This window comes from Bactrocera dorsalis, chromosome 3 (genome assembly GCF_023373825.1).
Source record: "Bactrocera dorsalis isolate Fly_Bdor chromosome 3, ASM2337382v1, whole genome shotgun sequence".
Taxonomy (NCBI): domain Eukaryota; kingdom Metazoa; phylum Arthropoda; class Insecta; order Diptera; family Tephritidae; genus Bactrocera; species Bactrocera dorsalis.
In genome coordinates, this window is record NC_064305.1 from 63,626,056 (window position 1) to 63,648,336 (window position 22,281).

The 22,281-nt window shown below is 38.2% G+C and overlaps 1 protein-coding gene and 1 long non-coding RNA gene across 2 annotated transcripts; one reads left to right on the forward strand and one right to left on the reverse strand.

Moving 5' to 3' along the window:
• Window positions 1-1,532: 1,532 nt before the first annotated feature.
• LOC125777081 (uncharacterized) lies at window positions 1,533-3,293 on the reverse strand. Its single transcript, XR_007422090.1, has 2 exons — window positions 1,962-3,293; window positions 1,533-1,855 (listed from the first exon to the last, which is right to left on the reverse strand). It is a non-coding gene; the product is annotated as an uncharacterized LOC125777081 (long non-coding RNA).
• Window positions 3,294-4,319: 1,026 nt separating this feature from the next.
• On the forward strand, window positions 4,320-6,259 carry LOC105233677 (uncharacterized). Its single transcript, XM_049450948.1, has 3 exons — window positions 4,320-4,616; window positions 4,693-4,781; window positions 4,860-6,259. Exons 2-3 carry the CDS (start codon window positions 4,709-4,711, stop codon window positions 6,014-6,016), a joined length of 1,230 nt encoding a protein of 409 aa, XP_049306905.1. The 5' UTR covers window positions 4,320-4,616; window positions 4,693-4,708; the 3' UTR covers window positions 6,017-6,259.
• The last annotated feature ends 16,022 nt before the right edge of the window (window positions 6,260-22,281 follow it).

Genomic DNA, 22,281 nt, shown 5'->3' on the forward strand with positions numbered 1-22,281 from the left:
ACATATGTGCATATTTCGTGTATGGTATGCATAACAAACCCTTAGCATTGTGTGCTCAGTATTCATCTCATTTTCAGTGATTACTTTGCGCATTCATTCGTTAGTATACGAAATGTGACTCGTTCGACAGGTATGCACCTGACAGTGTGGCGTTTAGACGTTAGTTGCTAAACGAAAGTACTTATGTCATACTACTACGAGCAAAAAATAGTAAGACTTTGTTCATAATTTAAAAATTCTTAATTTATTTTTCAAAATCTCTGTCGTCCCCCTCAATGTAATTCTCCTTGGCCTCAAGGCTTGTGCCAACGTTATTTCCAATCTTTGAAACAGTTGTTAAATTCAATTTCCGGAATAGTCTTCAATGTGCGCAGCGATTCACATTTAGTGTTTTCAATTGACTCAAAAAGGTTTCCCAGGGGCAGTCGTTTGAGTTTGCTGAATAGCCAGAAGTCAAACGAAGCTAAATCAGGAATACGGTGGTTGCGGCACGATATTAGTTGAAAGTTTGGCGAAAGACTCACGACGAATCAATAGTGTATGCGACAGTGCATTATCGTGGTGCAAAAATCAAGAGTTACCGGCCCATAATTCCGGCCTCTTTTTACGAATGACATCATGTAAATGACGCTCAATACCCAAATAGTATACTCTGTTGACAGTTTGGCCGGTCGAAAGGAATTCAGAGTACACTACACATCGATAATCAAAGAAAACTGTTAAAATACCGTTGACGACTTGCATTGTGGCTTTTTTCGGTTTCGCCTTTTCTTTTCCACGTTATTCTGCTGATGAATCGTCTATTTCCGGGTTTTTAGCATAAATGTAAGGCTCTCCGCCAGTGATTATTCGTTTCATGACATCCTGGTGGTCGGAAACAATTATTTCATAGACGTTAACGCAACGATGTTTCTAGACAAAATATAGTGATTGTGGAACCAATCGTGCTTTTACTTTTTTTTGGCCCAACCGATCTTTCACAATGGTCCGATATTCCAACGATGACAGTAAGATCTCTGTCTCTTATTCGTCGATTCCCAAGCACCAATTTTTTATTTTATTAACGCGTTAATCATCAGATGATGTTGATGGTCATTCTGGACGTAGTTCGTCGTCAACGCGTTCTCGACCCTCTTTGAATAATTTGTTCCAATCAAACACACTTGCTCGCGACAAACGATTATCACCGAGGACTTTTTCAACATTCTGAACGTTTCGTTACTAGACATTTGATTCTGTTTACAAAATTTAATGGAACTTCTTTGTTGAACAAATTCACTCGTCGTAAAAATCGCCGAATGCATTTTATATACTTCAGAAATACAATCATATACTAATTACTAAAGATTATTTTGATACGACATATGACACAAATGTTACTGACAGCCCTAGAAAAAAATATTTCGACGAATGGATTTTCGCAGATAAAAAAGCCTTACTATTTTTTGCCCAAATGTGTGCAAAGTTCAAATAAATTACTATTAAAATGAAAATATTTTTTTCTTCAATGGCAACAATATTAATCAGAAATGAAAAAAAAAATATTTTTAGTTCTTTAATTTTTGTTGTTTTATTTTCAATAAATATTCTTATCTTTAAATCAGTCTTAAAAATGGTGCCAGAATTTAACCTAACTTTTTATTATTTTTTATCAGTATTGCTTTATGTATACGTACATACATATGTATATAGATAAAGAAGTAATAATGAATTTGTTTGCGTTGATTGAACTGCTTAAGTTGCTAATTTATAATTTTATGTGTTTCCTCATACGGTTATGCTGCTTATGGTCTAATCAATCATCGTAAACTAGTCACAAGTGGGTAAAGGTGATTTTGCACTGTGGTGAGAGTGCCTAAAATTAAAAAATACAAGGTTTATTTTTTTATTTTCTAAATGTGTGCTGTGTTTTTAAACACGTAAATATGATACTATTAGTTATACCAAAGATAAAGCCTTACTCTTGAAAACTCGTAACTCCAACTCATAGGATGTTGTCATCGTCCATGCCTCTGCACCATATAGCAGAACGGGAATAATGAGTGGCTTGTAGAATTTGATCTTCGTTTGTCGAGTGAGGAGTTTACTTTCCAATTGCGTACTCAGTCCAAAGTACAACCTTGGAAAAAGTTATTCTGCGTGGGATTTCGAAGCTGACGTTGTTGTTGGTGTTAATGCTGGCTCTAAGGTAGACGAAATTATCTACTACTTCGAAGTTATGACTGATTGAGAAAACAGAACGCGGTTGTTGTGGTCAATGGTATCTATTTCACCGGCGCATACCCGCATTTGTACGCAATTGTAGAAGAATTTGCCTTCTCTGTTTAGCTCTGGAGTTCAAATTATTTTCTCCAGCAATATCTCGGAGAGGTCCCTCCCGATCCTGACGGAGGTTTTGGTATTGTTCAACGTCCGTTTACATAACCGTATTAGTTTTGCGGGGATACCAAACTTAAACCCAGTGGCATAAAGGCTTTTCGTGCTGTCACACGCAGCTTTAAAATCGACGAAGAGTTGGTGTATGTGAATCCTCTTTTCCAAGATTTTGCGCATGGTGAGTACCTGCTCAGTTGTTGATTTTCAGACCTGAAGCCACACTGAGGTGGGCCTTAATCTTTCATGTTCGATAGAACCTTATATGCGGTGTTGAGGAGGTATTTGGCGCATATTTTGGGGTCGGCATGCTTTCGTCTCACCATATTCTACAAAGAAGCTGACTTCGCTTTGATGCGAATTGTGGCTAGACGTTCCTCCACCGGGGTGAATGCCAGAACTTGGCGACAAAGTATCTTTTCCCCCACGAATCCCATATCGAATTCGTGCTCTTTTATATGGCCACTGTAGTAAATGTCACAAGGAACTACTTATCGTAGTCCTTGTCTTGTTTATCGCACTTCTTGCACGACGGTGATGTCAGCATTTATTTTTACGAGGACATTAACCAGCTGGGTAGCGGTTGTCATCAAAAGGTGGTCTTTCACTAGAGGCTGCTGTGTCCTTTTCATTGGGGTGCTGTTTTACGTGGCGGGTCCCAAACCCAGCGCACAAACCTGAGGAGGGTTGATTCGTTTGTTTACTTTAGCTTACCTTCAAATGGTACCCAGAGGATACTTGATCGGAAGTCGTAAGCTGCTTGAGCCATAAAATAATCGTTTCTGGCCACTTCCAAGTGAATAGCGCTTAGAGAACTTTCTTCACTTGCGTTAACACATTCTATTTATTTCAAACATTTAGTATGTATGTGCTTTGTTAGTCTAACAGCAACAAAACAACGATGGTCGTCCAGGATTCAAGGTAAACCAATCTGAATATGAAAAAATTTATCTTTTACTTATTTTATCTACATACATAGATACATAGATACATATTTCGTTTTCGTTTAGAGTTAATAATTATTTTTTTATAATTAAAAAAATATTGTAAATTCTTATTAATTTTGCTTTTTTTCAATTCTAAATAACTTAAGTATACTTAAGTACACTAACTCTTTCATAAACACCTTTCGCTAGACTGCAGCCCACAGTACCGAGTGACGATGCAAGTGAATAAATACATCGTGTATACGAACCAACGAACAGAACGCATGAACATTAATTCTACATATCTACATACATACATACATGTGTACATACATTCATATATTTTTACATACAAATGAGTTTAGATACTCATACTACTAGCGCTAACAAAGCCCTAAACATATGTATTCCAGCTACGAAAAGTGTACATATCACATACATACGTACAAAAGTATGTAAATATGTACATACATGAATGCGGATACATCAAGATGCCCTGAGTACATTTTTGAATAAAATTGATTAAAATTATACATACATATGTATGTATGACTTTAGTAAAATGTTTGGTTTGCCTCAATACATTAGTACATACCAGCTGTTTACATACATACAGTACATATGTATATACATATAGTATATTTGTAGAGTCACAAACAGACAAACTTAACTGTACTGTTGCTTAGAAATATTATGAATATGTACGTAACGTTGAGTACAAAACCGAGCAAAAACAAAATGTACATATAATGAATAAATTTTCGTCTTCTTCTCCTACTTCTCGAATAATTTAATGCATATTCAATGCGTCTGTGTGCGAAAGAGAGCGCTATAGAATACTCAGCACCATTGTGTAACTAGAAGCTACATTGAATAGAAGAAGCCAGCTTGAAGTTTTTGGTGAGTGGGCATTCATTGAAAAGATGAATTGTTGTGTATAGTTGTATTTGCATGCATTCACACGGACATATGTACATATATGTATGTATGTACCGTTGTGCGGTTTGGATGTAGCATTTTACTTCTGGTTTAGTTGAATGCACGCTTTCGCTCTGGCTGGATGTATAGTACATTAAGTACAAAATAATTGTTTGAGATTTTTTTCAGTGCACAAAAAGATAATAATTATAATAATAACAAATAATTGATTTTTAGCCGAGAGTGGGTAAAATAAGTAAATATCAGTATGTGTATGTATGTGTTTCGTAACTTTTAGTAGTGATGAATTCGTTCGAAAAATGGTTTTGATGAGCTCTTGAGTACATACATATGTACGTACATACATAAATTGATTATATAAAAGTGACAGAAATATTGGTAAGTCTATACACACACATTCATAACAAAATGCCATACGATGATTTTCATAAAAATTTTTAATTCATCATTTCAGCTGGTAAACAGTGAAGATGTTGGACTCAGCTGCACTGAAGACCTTACTAAACAGTTGGGGTATACCCGAATTGTTATCACAGTTTCAAGGTATTGCCGCTAAACAAACAAACTATAAAAATAAAATAATTTTAACCTTTTTCATCCACCTCCCACCCTCTCCAACAGACGAAAACATCGGCATCGACGAACTGAGAATGATGAAATGCCACCACATCGGCGAACTTTTACATTCCTACAAGCTCGGCACACGTATACGCTTTGAATATTACTTCGAGCGTTGGCGTCGTGATCAAAATCAACCATTGCTGGCTGCCAGCGCACCAAATCACTACCAACACTACAACCCGTGCAACACGTTGGCGCGCACAACGCACTTGCCACACACCACCACGTCGCCCCCAACACCGACGGCAACAGCAAGCGATGTGATAACGGTTCATAAAAGTGTGCAAACACGTGCTACGAATACGGCAGCGGTGCGTTGCGTCAACGTAGCGACCAATACGTCAGAGGTGTTATTTAAAATGCCGACACAGAGTAAGACGCCGCCGCCGTTGGCGCCCGTTAAGGATGCGTTGCGTGAGATGCCACAGCTGACACGTCAGCCGAGCATGCTGGAGGACGGCATTATGTCGGAGCCTGCAACGAATGCGTTGCCACTTAATACAACAACAACAACAGCAACGCCAACCGCAACAACAACTAGTGGTGGTGGCTCACGCTTAGCGCCACAATTCCAATTTATCAACGACACGGACGAGGAAGAAGTTGATAACGGTCCACTGTTGCACATACTGAACTCGTCGGGTTTTAAGGGCCTCTCACTGCTCGAATACTACCAACAGCATCAGCATTTTATGAATGTCCATCGTACGCTGCTCATACAGTTGATAGTGAATTTCTTCGATATGAATGAATATCATTTGTCACTGCGTGTTAGTCATAATTTGGAGCAGCAGATATTGCAGCTCTTCCCCAGCGAAAAATTGGAATACTATCGCACCGAGAAACGTGGCAAAATCTATGTGAAATTCTGCAATATGAAGCGTTATAAACGCGATAAGCCAATGCTGAAGCGCAAGTGGATGGACGATGCGGATGCGGGTGAAGACAGTGGTGGTGGTGGTGCTCGTGATGTTGATGCCGTTGCTGCTGCGAGTGGTGGCATTAGCAATAGGCCAACGGAACCGGAGGTTGGTATTGAATGTGGCGATGACGATGTGGAGGATCTGGCGCAAAGCTTTAAATACTGGCATGCCCAACATTCGCCCAGCGGGGTGCAAGTTAAGACTGAGTCGCTAAGCGATGGTGATTTCTACTGATAAGCGATGGCAATGATGTTGATGGTGATCTTAAAGTTGTGACTTAGTTTTATGTGATGTATGTATATGTTCCTTGTGTAGCGTGTGAGGTCAATAAAGTTGAATTAATTGGTGTCAAGTTGGTGGTTTTCAACATCTTTACGTTGAGACATAAAGTCGAGTTTAGTGTTTTATGTTTGTAAACAAACTCGAGTTTATTGGCTTGTGTGTTATAAATAAACTCTTGCTTAGAAAGAAACTCGCGTTCACTGGTTTTTGTGTTTATAAACCATGGTAATTTCTCATTAGAGAGCTTAGAAAGGCTTAATTAGACTTTGTTAATTTACGATGACAAATTGTGGAAAATATCACAAGATCAATACGATTTTGTATTATTTTGGTAATTTGGTAAAATGGTAATTATTCTTTTGATCTTTCCAATGGATTTGAGGTCTTCGTCTGCTTCCCCCAGCAAGTACAGCGTTGAATACTTTCAGAGCTGTAGTGTTTTCGTGCATCCGGACAACATAACCTAGCCAGCGCAGCCGGTGTCTCTTAATTCACTGAACTATGTATGTCAATGGCGTCGTATATCTTATACAGCTCATGCGCAAAGGACCATAAATCTTCTGCAGAACCTTTCCCTCGAAAATTCGTCTCATCAGATGATGTCATTGTCCATGCCTCCTCACCATATAGCAGGATGGAAATTATGAGTGACTTATAGAGTTTGGTATTCGTTCGACTAGAGAGGACCTGACTTCTTAATTCAATATGCAAGACTAAAAATCTTGAAGGACGCAAGTTAAGAATGTTGCATTGAGAAGGGTGAAATGGATACATACTGAGACTTTCTGCTCCATTATTCAACCCGTGCCAGACTGAGGTTAAAATATCTAGTATATTGTAGTCTTACCTTCGGCGAACCAGAAGATGTGTATGTATAACAAAAACTGGCATTAGCCGTTTCAACAGATTTGTGTAAGGTTCAAAGCGCTTTGTCGATTTGTGAGTGTCATCACATCACATACTTTTGCCTTCATTCGAAAAATATGTATGTTTTCGTAGCACTTTTATCAAGGTGCTTAAGGTGATGTGAAATGGAGACACTTCTCGTCATCCACGCTAAAAAATTGTTTCATTTCCAGGTCTCTCATTCCTCTTTCGAAGCGTTACTCTAATCTTATTATTTATAGAAACAGTTATCTATAGTTTGGAAAAACAATACTCATTCAGTAATCACGAAACTGTCTGACACGCTTTTTTAGTGCGATACTTTATCTTTTTAACGCCATGCCAGCGGAACTCGATTACATTTATACAATGCGAGATACATATTACGAAAGTTACCTACTGGAAAAGTAATGAAATTCTTTTATATTGGTTTCTATAAAGTAACTAAACAGACGTATATATAGATAGTATTAAATCCATATGATTTTTAGTCAGTCCTAACTTTCAAAATCATGAAATTTAATTATCATTCGAAAGTACATTCTTTGGCATTTATTTTTTTGAATATTTTCTCTTTCAAATATTGCTCGCGGCTATGTGTCAGATGCTCCATCCGTTGAGTCCAATGCTTAATGACTCGTTTGAGCATTTTGATTGGTAACTGGCGAATAACACACGTTATGTTTTGCTCCAATGCCTGAATCGAAGCGGGATAGTCCGCATACACTTTAGACTTTACATAGCTCTACAGGAAAACTTCTAATGTTGTGATATCACACGATCTTGGTTACCAATCGACCGGCCCAAAACGTGAAATTATCTGCTCTGTTGAAATCGAATGTCACTAAGATCATGAGCTTCAATTTCAGTCATAAAATAGTTGGTTATCATGGCGTGATAACGGTCGTCATTTGCGGTTACGTGTTCACCAGTATGGACCGATGATCCCACAGGTCTTTTGAATGAAATGACAGCTCTTGAGTCTGTTCAGCTTGCTCCTCGTCCCAAATGTAGCAACTTTGCTTGTATACATATGTACCTATTGAGCCAGAAATGAGTATCATGGCTGAAGTGTCGAGAATATTGCTGCCGCTGATTTTGGCTCGAAAACGTCGGATCTTCTTGGAACTTTTCAAGAGCCCAAAGAATCAAGCGATGTCGCTTGAGAAGGTCGAGCTGCTTCAGTTCTTGCACAAGATACATACATATGTACATATGTATATTTTTGCGCTTTCAATTTAAGATCTCGACATAAAATACGACAAGTCCTTCCATATGTCAGTCCGAGTTACTGCGAACTGCGAACGGTCTTTGTGTATACTCTCAGCCACTGCTGCTATATTTCTTTTACGGTGTGCTGGACGTGGTCTATTCGGTCGCATATTTTTCTATAATGAATACTGGGTCTCAAGATGGTGATGGTGTTACGAATACTACGCTCAGTAGTATTAGTTAGAAACCAGCGAATTTTCGTAATAAAGTTGAAGGATTTGTAAACGTTGTTCAGGTGTTAGTCTTACCATGATGAAATGACAAACAATACTGAACAAAAATAACATGATAGTCTGACACGACTCGGCCGTGATCAGTCAAAAACCGGCTAATGGAAAAAGTACCCATACTTGGATCACCCGTTCAATGTGTAACTGTTGAAAGTAGCTTTCCAATGGCTAATCGGTATAGAGGATTAATTAAAAAATTGTGAGGCTTGTTGATAAAGTAATAAATATTTTTATTAGAAAAATTATCATAATTATATGCGTTATTGAATCTATTATAATCTATAAATCAAAGGGACAGCAAAACTGATTAGATACATATACATATACATATGTACATATGTATGTATGTATGTATGTATATTGAATTTACATATTAATTGGCCACTCCCATATGATTTAATAACCACTTAAGGGGATTTAACCGGTTTACAGTTGTTAGATAAGCTTATAAAATTCATCAATAAATATCCAGAGCATATGCTTACAGTGTTGGCACACTGTATAGCAAAGCATCAGTGCATTGGTTCTATGAGAATTGTACTGGGAAGAAATTTAGCTTACTTCCTCAAGCTCAAAGTGATTTCCGGAATATTATTGTGATGTACTATCGTGAGATCTCGTTTCTTTTCTGACAGTTTAATATGCATCTCTCTGAAATTCGCTGAACTAAGTCAATGTCGTCGTATGTAAGTATAGTATATGTATCTCATTCCATCGACTGCGGATCGTATAGCAGGTCGGAAATGATAAGCGACTTGTAGGATTTGGTTTTTGTTCTTCGGGAGAAGACTTTACTTTATAGTACTCACCTAACGAGGTTGTGCGCTGGGTTTGGGAACCACCACCACTAAACACCACTCCCAATAACAATAAAACAACAGCCGCGGATACTTGCAAAGAATTGGGGATGAACAATATCACATTTGGATTTCGCTCTTGCATTTGCGAGAACACTTTGGAGTGCTAGTGGCCTATATTAGAGATTGCAGTATTGCTTTTCAAATGCAACAGAGTTGGTACCACTTTCCATCATTATTCAGTGAAGCTCCGAATTTTCGATGTCCCGGATTTGAAAATAGAGTTAGACATATTTTTTTGGTATAAATTGAGGATTTCAATTAGAGTTTATCCTGGGTAGAGTTATCTTTTCCATTACTGGCGTAGACCCCGCTTACGCGATTATAGCCCAGTTAACAACAGCGCGCCAGTCGTTACTTCTTTTCGCTACGTGGCGCCTATATGATATTCCAAGCCAGGTCCTTCTCCACTTGGGCCTTCCAACGGAGTGGAGGTCCTCCTCTTCCTCTGCTTCTCCCGGCGGGTACTGCGTCGAGTACCTTCAGAGCTGGATTGTTTTCGTCCATTTGGACATGACCTAGCCAGCGAACCCGCTGTCTTTTAATTCACTGGACTATGTCACTGTCGTCGTATATCTTATACAGCTCATCATTCCATCAAATTCGATATTCGCCGTGGCCAACGCGAAAAGAACCATAAATCTATCGCAGAACCTTTCTCTCGAGAACTTGTAACGTCGACTCATCAGATGTTGTCATCGTCCATGTCTCTGCACATACAGCAGGACGGGAGTAATGAGTGACTTATAGGGTTTGGTTTTTGTTTGTCGAGAGGAGAGTTTACTTCTCAGTCCGAAGTAGCACCTGTTGGCAAGAGTTCTTCTGCGTTGGATTTCCAGGCTGACATTGTTGGCGGTGCTGATACTGGTTCCTAGATGGATGAAATTATTTATGACTTCAAAGTTATGACTGTCAACAGTGACGTGAGAGAAGAGCCGCCAGTGCGACGACGGTTTGTTTCAGGAGATACAGTGGCGGACAAAAGTCTACATACACCCCCTGTTTTCTTCGATGTGAGAGTACAGAAAGTTTTTAGAAAAATGTATTTATACAGTTTTATTCTAATCTTCTTTCTAATAACAACAAACTTAAAAAATCCATTAATTAATATAAAACTACAAATTTATGGAAGAAAAACTCAAAAATTGCTTTGACAAAAGTCTACATACAGTTCAAATCTCATACTTTGTACATTGTTATATTAACAGTAAGGTAACGTTAGCCTTTTTCTTTTATTTCAATATGTTTATTGTTTGATATTTATTGAATTTAGTTGTGGTTTAAACACTTCAATAGCTATAATGGCTCCGTGAAATGAAATATCAATTGATGTAAGAAATTTGGTGATAAAAGAAAGAAAAGAAAAAAATCATATGGTGAAATTTCTAAAATTTTAAACTTGAGTCGAGCAACAGTACAGACAATTCTAAAAAAACTTTAAAAATAATGGTTCCAACGAAAATAAACCGCGCAGTGGACCCCCAAAAAAACAATCTCGTAGATACGTCAGCCTGATTCTCAACGAAGTAGACCAAAATCCAAAAGTAAATGCTCCAAATATAGCCGAACGCATAGCGAGTACGTCACAAATGAGTATCCAACCAAGAACAATAAAAAAAAAACTCTAAACGATAACGGATTCCACAGTAGAACACCACGGAAGAAACCTTTTATTTCTGAAAAAATCGGAAAATTCGTTTAAAGTTCGCCAAAAAACACAAAGAAAAGGAAATGGATTTTTGGAAAAAAGTTTCATTTACAGATTATTCTAAAATCACTCTTTTTGGTAGTGATGAAAGTGCTAAAATTTGATGGAAAACTAACGCCACGCTTGAACCGAAGAACGTAGTATCAATTGTGAAGCTCGGTGGCGGCAGCGTAATGGTTTGGGGAGTTGTTGCGGCCTCTGGAGTTAGAAATTCGGACTTTATTGAAGGTGAAATGGACGGTTATAAGTATAAGTCTCTGTTGGAACATAATTTGAAGCCTTTGGTGGTTAATTTAGGGCTCGGTTCCGGTTGGATATTTCAACAAGATAACGATCCGATGCATGCGGCGCAAATTGTCAAGGATTGGTTGCTTTATTATACTCCAAGTCAATTAAATACACCACCTCAAAGTCCAAATATGAATATTATTGAACATGTCTGGGAGATTTTGGAGCGTAGAATTAGAAAGAACCAAATTTCTAGCTCTGCTCTACTCTAAGAGCGCATATTGGGACCTTGGAACAGCATTACATTTGCAGCGTTGACAAATTTAGCAGAATCAATGCCACGGCGTCCTCAAGCAGTTATAGATACTAATGGGGGACCCAACTAAAATACTAAAACGTCTTAATAACTAGCATTTTTTTTACAGTTTTTCGCACTGAACTAAGATATTTTTGTACTGTATGTAGACTTTTGTCAACACAATATTTGAGTTTTTATTCCATAAATTTGTAGTTTTATATTAATTAATGGATTTTTTAAGTTTGTTGTTATTAGAAAGAAGATTAGAATAAAACTGTATCAACACATTTTTCTAAAAAGTTTTTGTACTCTCACATCGAAGAAAACAGGGGGTGTATGTAGACTTTTGTCCGCCACTGTATTTCGTCTTGCCTTCGTTCACCACCAGACGCATTTGCTTCGCTTTCTTATCCAGACTGAGAAAGCAAAACTAACATGTACATACAAATATGTACATACATACATACATATGTACATATGTATTTCCAAAAGCGAAACGCAATAAAGAATGCGTTTTACAACGCAAATGTAGCATTAATACTGGGATCTTTCGGCTACGAAACAAAGAAAACTTGAACTGTGGTTCACAGCTGTGGAGGAAGACGTACAAATTACGTCACAGAATGATATACTCACACATACACAAGTTTGTAGGAAGCCCATTTTCCAATGAATGCATGCGACTGTTATTAAGTACATAGGGATGTATGTACATATGTGCATATGTTTTCATACATATGATTTTGATAGCGGCTTCTGTTGTGTCGCGTTGTAAAGATAGCATTTACGAGCATATTGGATTGAATTGCGTTTTACATGCACATATTCAAGTATTACTTGTACATATGTATGCATGTGTGTATGGGTGTTTGTGCGTATCTAAATAGCCTTCGGACGTCGTTGTCAGCTGAAATTGCGTTTCAAATTGTCATTACAACAATGCTGACAATGATTTTCTACGAAAATTCGAACAGAAGATACCATAGATGAGCTCATCAGGGTAAGTCCAAAACGCTTAAAGTTCAAAGTTCCGTATTAGGATTAAAAAAAATGTTTGGCTTAAAAAGGTATTTCTGATAACTTCTTACATAAGTATGTACAGTATTTGAAGTTTTTGGCTGCCCCTAAATCTCATATGTGGTATATGTATGCTATTGCTTTTTGTGTATGACAAAAAATATTATGATTTCGACTGTGGATACTACGTACACATATTGAGTTATAGATTAAATAAATTTCGATCTCTATTTTAGGACGACCCTAATATAATATACAATTCCGCATATAATAAGTGTTCGATAAATTGTATGTTGAAAGGAAAACTATCCATAGATACTTTTGTAGTTACAAAGAACAAAGAAATAAACAGACTTACAAACATTTGTACATATTTGTCATAGCTGAAGCGCATTTAAAGCTGACCTTAAAGCGCATTTTTTTCAAAAGTTTGCGCCGAAGCGCAGAAAAAAGTGTAAACTGAATTGTATACGTACATATGTATGTACATATGTAAGTACGAATATGTACAACTGTCATCATTCACCTGCGTACATACATATGTATTTCCATAGAATTTAATGAATGCGTTTCATTTTTTGGTAAACAAACATTTGCCATCTGCTTGAGCTTTTTTTGAACCAGCACTATGACGGCGACTTTAACGCCAGGGTGGGAAAGGAAGGTGTCTTTGGCGCAACAGTCGGTAAATTCAGTCTACACGAGGAAACAACCCCAAATGGGATGAGGCTGATCGACTTCGCCGGGGCCCGAAATATGGCTATCTGTAGTACCAGATTCCAGCATAGAAAAATTCATTAAGCTACCTGGTTGTCTCCAGATGGAACTACCACCAACGTCAACAAACACAAGGAAGGTTCAACGTCGAGAAGCTGCAATCACAACAGATAGCCGAACGATTTTCTACTCGGCTTGCACTCCTGCACTCTGAGAGCACTCGTCAACAACTCGGTATACGGGAACTGTGGAACGGCACGGGTAAGCCCGAAATTTCAACGAAAAGATGCGGTGGCTAATAGAAGGTTTCAAGACCGGAGCCAATATACCCCCAAAGGTGATCTAGTGACCGATGGCCTAAGCATATTAAAATTATGGAGTCTGCTGAACGGCAGTGAAAGTACAAGTACAAAGAAGGGAACCCGATTCTTCAATCGATTACGATGGAGCAGACATTCCATTGCCTGACCATGAAAAAGTTCGAATTGCAATTACCCGTCTGAAGAACAACAAAGCCGCGGGGGCCGATGGTTTGCCGGCCGAGCTATTCAAACACTGCGACAAAGTATCAGCTTCTTTTTAAAATATGGTCGGACGAACAGATATTCACCATGCGCCAATTTTGGAAAAGACCCGTGAAAGGAGAATCTTGTTCATTGTGATGCCCAGAACTCCTAGGTATGGATCAAATGTATTGAGACGGCTAATATCTATTCCAGCCAATTCGCTGGGATCGTAAAAACTGTGGTAACCGAGATACTTCAACCTTATAGTTTGACGAAAGCTGAACGGTGGAGCAGAAAGTGTCTAGCTGTTTCCAACTCATTTTATTTATTGTAATTTTGACAAGTTGCGCCCTCCAAAAGTTTTAGCCTCACATTATGAGTGCCAGGGGAACAGTATCCAGTTAGGATACCTATCAAAAATACTTGCTTGCGACAAAAAATTATTACCGAAGGTCTTTTCTCATATTTTGAATGTTTCGGCACCAGAAATTTGATTCAACACACAAAATTTAATGGAACTTCTTTATTGAATAATTTCACTCATTGTAAAAATCGCGCAACGCGGTTTACATGCATATGTATGTATGTACATATGTACTTCAAAATGATAAACCTATAGTAAATACTAATGATTATTTTGATGTGGCATTTGGCATACTTAGATGTCACAGACACTAATCTAAAAAAAAAAAATATTTCGATGAATGGGTTTTCGGTCGAAATTTAAATTAAAAAGTCTTACTATTTTTTTTACAGTAGTATACATACTATATGTACATACATACATACTTATGTAAGTATATGTATGATCCTCTTCGTTGGGTTGGAAAGTATTTGCCCTCGTTTCACCTTAAATTTTTTTAATCCCCACCGAATAGAAGTTAATCGTCAGACCTAAGATACCACAAACTTCTCTACACAGCAATAAGCGCATACCTTTACATTTTCCGCATTTTCCAAAACATTTTCCTCAGCAAACTTCGGCTGAGTCTTCGTGTTCATTAGGAAATTCCTTCACTCAGCTGCTGCAAATAAGTAAATATGACACCAAAATCTCATTGGCAACGTTATGCAGCGATTATTTACTATATTGGAGTACATACCGACACTCCGTGGCGTTGGCTTTAACTGGGGCGAAAACTACCCCTGGTAATGCGGGTTAACTGCAGAGATGAATTTTATATGTGCTGTTCTTCGGGTGCAATAAAAGTTTCAGCAGTGGAAATGTAACAAAGGGCGCAAATAAATACCCATACACGCACAGACATACTTACATATGTGTGTATGTATGTACAAGATGTAGATTAAATAAAAGAAACATAGAAACTTTAAGAACTGCAAGCCACACAAAGCAGTGCAATAAAATTGAGCAAAAAAGATGGCAAAGACGATAAGGAAGGAAGTAAGACAATCATTAAAAACTATAGACACCAGTTTGAAAAGGAAGTCAACAAACAGGAAAAGTGCAACAAAGCCGAAAAGCAGTAACAATAACAAGGACAAAGAATTATGTAGAAACGGCAAGTCATAAAGAAGAAATGAAGAAAGGGCTTGCGTGAAGAAATGCAATAGAATTAAGTCAACATGAATACAGTCAAAAAATAAAACTTGTAATGAAAAAAACTTCGAATACCAAAAGTGCCTAAGAGCTTTGAGCGAGAAAAACGGTGCGGAAATAGATAAGCTATAGAAAGAGGGTTAAAATGCGCTTAAAAAACTACGAAATGGCACGAATCGACAGAAAATTCTACGAATAACGGTACATAGCAACGGAGTGTGATAAAGAAATAAGGTCAGAAAAAATACACAAACACACATGCAACAACAAATTTTTATATGTATGTTGCATACATGTACATATGTATGTACACATAACGAATTGTCGATTTTCCACAGTCAAAACGCTCAAAAATGCCAAAAGCATTTGATGCTGAAATACCAAGCGATGCGGAAACGATTGTTGCATGCCACACATAGAACGACAAAGCACTGCAGTTACACATAAACGCATACGAATACATTCGCAGTTATACACAGGGAAAGGAAGACGCAAAATGGAGCAAGCGGAAGAAAGAATGACCCAAATTAATTTGAGGTTATGATTATACGTTTGTGAATGTGGCACCAAAATTCCAAGACACATTAGCTAATGTGTGGAACGATTGTTTACTGTGGTTCAACCGAAAAACATACTTATGCTTGGATAAAATTATTAGACAAAAGTTATAAAGTTATGGAAAACGAGTTAAGTTTCGGAAAATTGCTAAAAAAGAAGAAAGAAAAAAATTCTATGCACGAACTTGATTCGGATCGTTCGGTTTATATGGCAGCGACACGTTATTGTGGTCTGATATTTGCGGTTCCGACAAATGAGTAGCTCCTTGGAGAGAAAAGAACTTCTACAAAACTTTAGTGAAAGTGTAACAACTGAAAATGCCGAAACCGATTTCCCAATCGATGAGGATGCAACAGACATTCCGTAGCAATCACCCGTCTAAAGAAAAAAAGGGGCGGGGGCCGATGGATTGCCCGCCCAGCTACTTTGAATGCGGCGGCGAAAAACTGATAAGGAGCGTGCAACAGCTTCTTTACAGAATAAGGTTGGGCATGTCCGACGATTGGAATTTAAGTGCACTCTGCCCAATCCACAAAAAGGGAGACCCTAAAACTGCTCCAATTACTGTGTGATAAGCCTCCTCAACATCGCATATACATAAGGCTCTATCGAACGTATTGTGTGAAGCGTCCACCGTCAACAAACTGATTGGACTTATCGGTGTGACTCTAGGCCTGGAAAATAAACAAATGACCAGATATTCACCATGCGCCAAATCTGGGAAAAGACTCTTGAAAAGAGAATCGACACATACCACCCCATTGTCGATTTTAAAGCCGCCATCGACAGCACGAAAATAAACTACCTCTATGCAGCTATATCTGAACTTGGTATCTCCACAAAGCTAATACGTTTGTGTAATCTGACATTAAGCAACATAAAAACCACCGTCAGGATCGGGAAGAACCTCTCGATACCAAACGAGATTTTAGAGTCTTGTGACTTCTTTAATTCTTGGAAAAAATCATTTGAGCTGCAGAATTAAACAGAGAAGGTACCATCTTCTATCTACTAGTATTATTCTAACCAAATATGTATGTATATATGTATCAAGGTGTGTCTATACGTATGTTCTTTTTACTTTCAAATTACTTGCTTATCACAATGCTGAACCGCAAATGTGGCAGCCTCACCACAAAAATATCTCTCACTTCACTTTACCTTGGCTTGACATCCCATTGACGACATTCATTAGCGAGTTTATAAATATACATATGTACATACATACATACATCTATGTGCATACGTACAATCTTCGCAACTTCCAAACCGATTGTATAAAAACCATCAGATTGGTTGGCCTAAATTTATTCCACGAAAACCAAAAATCAAAAAACAAAAAAAAAACTTACGCATAAGAAGGCAATGAACTGAGGACGAGGTAAACAATCGGAGACAATTTTCTAAAGACGGTCGTTAACTTGAAATCCGATCCAGGAAAGAGTTCAATACACTCATTAATATTTATGACATCACAAACGAAAGCAGAAGGGGGATATAGTGAAAAAAGATCACAAAAAAAAAACACGAAAATAAGAGAGTGGAAAAGTAAGAAAGTATTGTTGTACAACAAAAAAGTAAAGTAAACGAAAAAAATAACAACGACTTAGAAGAATGTCCGACACGCATTTGCTATGCATGAAAAGTAGGGGAAAACCCTTGGCAACAAGACGGCGACGCTGTTGAGTTGTACAGCTTCGTTGGTGCTGAGCATGCGACTTCAAGAGAAGGTGCTACGCCGCTTAATGGTGGTGACTTCAAGCGCACGCGGCGGCTGAAACTACTACAAAAACAATGACAATCGCAGTCTAAGCGAGGGAAAACGCATTGGTGGCGGGGGGTGCAATGAACTCGGGGAAAATGAGGATCCGTTGCACTCGAATCCGAAATTAAAGGCAACGAGCTGCACGTGTGCATATTTGTGCGTGTGTTGGCAACGCAAGTGCTCTTGATTGAAAAGAGAATCAAGCAAAACCCAAGTCCAATCAACAAGGAAATGCCAAAGGAAGCGAACTAACCAATTCAAAGCATACTCCAGCGAGGGTTTCGCGCAAATAAAAGTCGGAAAATGGGAAAATTCAACAATTGCATTGCGTGGACGGAGCAATGCGTGCGTCAAACAACTGTTGAACGAAGGTATGCACACACACGTACATATGTACGAGTATATGGACAAATAAGAGTTGCAGCATAAACTGCTGTCCAGCAAAGTGAGCCGAGCGCGCCAAGATGAGGAATAACGCAGATTTTCCCATGAAAAGTGCAATTGGCATGAATGTTTGTCTGCAAAAACAAGAAAAAAACATTAACTTAATTTGTAGCGAAGCTAGAATACCCTTCATATATAAAACTGTTTCTACACATGAACTTGATTTTGCTCAGTTCGGTTTGTATGGCGGCTATATGCTATAGTCATGTGATCTGAATACTTTCTTCGGAGATTGCATCATTGCTTTAGGCAATAATCCATGCCAAATTTCTTGATGTTATTTCGGCAAATGAAAAAGCCATCCATATAAGCACCTGATTCCGATCTTTCAGTTTGTATGGCAGCTAAATGATACAGTGGTTCGATATCGGCGATACATCACTTGTACAGATGCACACGAACAGACAGGATAGAAGGGCATGGCTAAATCGACTCAGTTCGTCTTGCTGATCCTTTATACATATAACGGGTTTCTTAAGAAGAGCGCCACAAAAGTTTTTTCTTTATATGAAAGTCGATTCGTAGCCGAACACGATTTCTTTTGGCGTCAAATCGCACGATCGAGGCGGCAAATTGATTGGGCCATTTCGTGAGATAACACGTTCACCAACCTTAGTTTTCAATAAATCGACTGTGACATTTGCTGTGTGGTTTGTGGCGCCGTCTTGTTGGAACCACATTCCTGTCGGAACCAATACGGGTCAAAAATATTCGGTTATCGTTGAACGTTAGCGATTCTCATTCACAGTAACTTGCTGGTCTTGAGTATCATGGAAGAAGTACGGCCCAATAACGCCCATAAACCGCACCAAACCGTAATCTTTTCGCGATGAAATGGAGTACGTGTGGATTGCTGCCTGACCAATAATGCATATTTTGCTTATCGACGAAGCCATTCAGCTAGAAATGAACTTAATCGCTGAAGATGATTTTTTCGATGAAAATCCGGATAATTTTGAAGTTGTTTCTCAGCCCAATTTACGAACATACGAAGGTTCTTGTTGTCAAGCGGCTTCAGTTCTTGCGTCAATTTGATGTTGGAGGGATGTAGGCCAAGATCTTTTCGCTGAACCGCCACAACGACGTCACCGAGATGCCCAACGACGTGTGAGAGACTGATTTGGGGTTTGATGTGTTAGCGGTAGCAATATCCTCAACACTGCAGCACTTCTTTGTTTCACTGGCATGGAAACATTTTGTACTGTGCCTGTGAATTCAAATTATTCCACTACAGACTGAATTGTTGATCCGACAGAACGATTATGACGACCATCAATTGGACGAAGCGCGCTTAAAGTGGAGACCACTCACTCCGATTCCCGATAGTGAATTTTAATAATTTCGACTCAATGTTGGATCGTATATCTTTCCACGATTAAATGGCAAACCTTACTGAAGAGTAATGTCTAAAGAGCGGTAAAAAATATGACATTGTTTGCTGTCCCTTTCGGTCTACTTTTGTAGCGTCCCTATTGAAAACCCTGTCATAAATTTTATAGGGTCTTCGTTTTTTCGGATTGTTACAAACTTCTTGACCCATTTAATATACCCTGTTCAGGGTATAAAAACAAAAAAAAAACAGTGTCTGCTTGCATTTCTTTGAATCTTGCTTGCGTGCGCACTTTTCCAATTGCATGCCACAGCGTGGCAGCGGCAACTGACGGCAATGCAGCGTATTTGCGTATATACCCACACCGCACCGTATACATACATACATACATACATATGTATGGATATGAGTTTGGGTGCGCGCCTGACTTTCTGGCAACGGCGTCTGTCAGCTATTATGACGTAAACATGCAGCATGCAACCGCTGCTTGCCACTGTTGATTGCGCCATGCCACAGGCAGGCATGAGTTTTGTTTACTCTAATACGCGTACAACAACAACAAAACAAAAACTACCTGCCCACTCGTATGTAAACAAATGCTGTGGCATTTTCCAAATCCTACTCTCCGAAAACGATTAACTAGCAGCCAGACATCAAGAGGGAAGAAACTCCGAAAAAATGAAAAGCAAAAAAACGGTTGAAAAAACATTAAACGAAAAGGGGAAAACTCTCAAAAAAATGAGAAGTAGAAACTCCACAATGAGTTCGTTGAACTCGCTGTGCGGATATTTTGAAATCGACACGCACTGTGAACGCAAATGCAGCACGTTGCACGTTGCACATTGCAACAATGCCGATGTTGCAGCTGTGCAACCAACGACCAAGTGCGTGCAGGCGCATTTAATGTGCACACACACACATATATTGACATATATACGTATGTGGGTTTGTGTATATTTTTCGAGCTCGAGTGAATTAATGAAATTTTGAATTCCACAATCGGTCGCTTTATTTAGAATTTGCTGGCTATTTACCTGGTTTTTGTTGTTGGTTGTTTTTGAGTTAGGTAATATTCTAAATTTACATAACGTAATGCAATTAAGCTAATGAAAATGTGATTATGAAAATTCAGTATTCGAAGTTTACATCTTCATCAGGTTTTCAGCGATGGCTTGCCTTAAATATGGACCGCATTAGGCTGTTGTATCCACATGTGAATTTCAAAAATTGTTAGTCGCATATACATATGTATGTATGTATGTTTGTACGTGGTTTTCCAATAAGAGTAATATTATTTCTTTTCAAAATACACACTAATTGTTGAAGAAATTGAAATGTGTTTTACTCAATGTGAAGTACAATAAATACAATTAAGTTCTGAATATATATAACAACAATCAAATGGCCTCCACGACTTCTTTTGCAGCCACGAATTTGATGAACCCAATTTTTGGAGTACTTTTTCCACTCACTGAAATCGTATGCCATGAATAGTATGTTCAATAATGACTTTTAAAAGCTTGAAGGGAGCCCTCTATACCGCTGTCCATTGACAGTAATCGGTTTCACCAGCTTCGTTTCGAAAGGAGTACGAACCGACGATGACTCCGCCAGACCAAAAACCACACCAAATTGGTAATTTATGAGAATGTTATGGTGTTCATAACATGTAGGTTTTCTCGCTCCGAATCGGTAGTTTTGTATATTTACCATATCACTCAGATGAAAGTGAACCTCATCGCAGAAGATAATTTTCTTAAAAAAACTCGCTATCATTTTCAAATTGTTTCAAAGCGAAATCAGCAAACTCACGACCTTTACGGTGATCCACTGGCTTCAGTTCTTGAGTGAGAACAATTTTTTATGGATGCAAGCCCAAATTCTTTCTCAAAATCCGCCAGGCTGATGTTTGAGAACAGCTCCAGTTCTTGAGAAAGTCTTGCATTCGACAAATTGCAGTCTTCAACTACACTTGCTTAAAAAGGCAACAATATTTTTATTACTTCGAGCAGTTATTTGCCTGTTTGGCGTTTGAACACTATGCAAAGAAAATGTGTTCTCAGATTTTTGATCAATTCGACGAATAGCGAACGCAGCTGGATGATTATTACGATCATAAAATGCCAGAGGCGCACGAAAAATTGCAATTGGAACACGGTTATTTTAAGAATAAAAATAAATAATTTGCAAACGTTGTTCTTGTGTATATCTTTCCATGATGAAATTGTAAGGATTACTGAATGCAGTGAAAAACAATTTATAGATCAAAACATTGTATTAAAATTGTAAAGTGAAGCAGAATTTTTCTGATTTGCTGTTAAATTGTACTGTTTTTCTGTGATTAAAATTTTTCCTAGTTGAGATCTTTCCCAGGTCGGAGTTTTTTAACTTTCAGTAAACAGGTCGTTAGAATATATGTCTGACGACGCACCTTGACCTTTAGGAGGCTCATTGTAAAAACACCGAAACGAAAATACCCTCAGTCTATTATTTGTTCTCTGAACCACCCGCGCATCTGATGAAGTTCATTAATACTAAAAATTTTGTCTGTGCAACTTCTGCAACATCGTCAAGGAACCCTCGACCGATAGTAGTGATCCTTTTCCTTGCATTCGCATAGAAGATGCTCTATAGTCTCCTCTTCTTCTGCCTATTAGACAGTGACTTACTAGAATTTTTATGTCATTCATTTGTCTTTATCACAGATGAAAATGACATTGCATGTTTTTTTATATTATAGTCAACAAAACTATCTACAAAAAGTGGATTTCCATCAACTTGAGGTTCAATATTATTTCGCGAAAATTGATGGATTGATCCCTTATAGTGTCTTACTCCTTAACG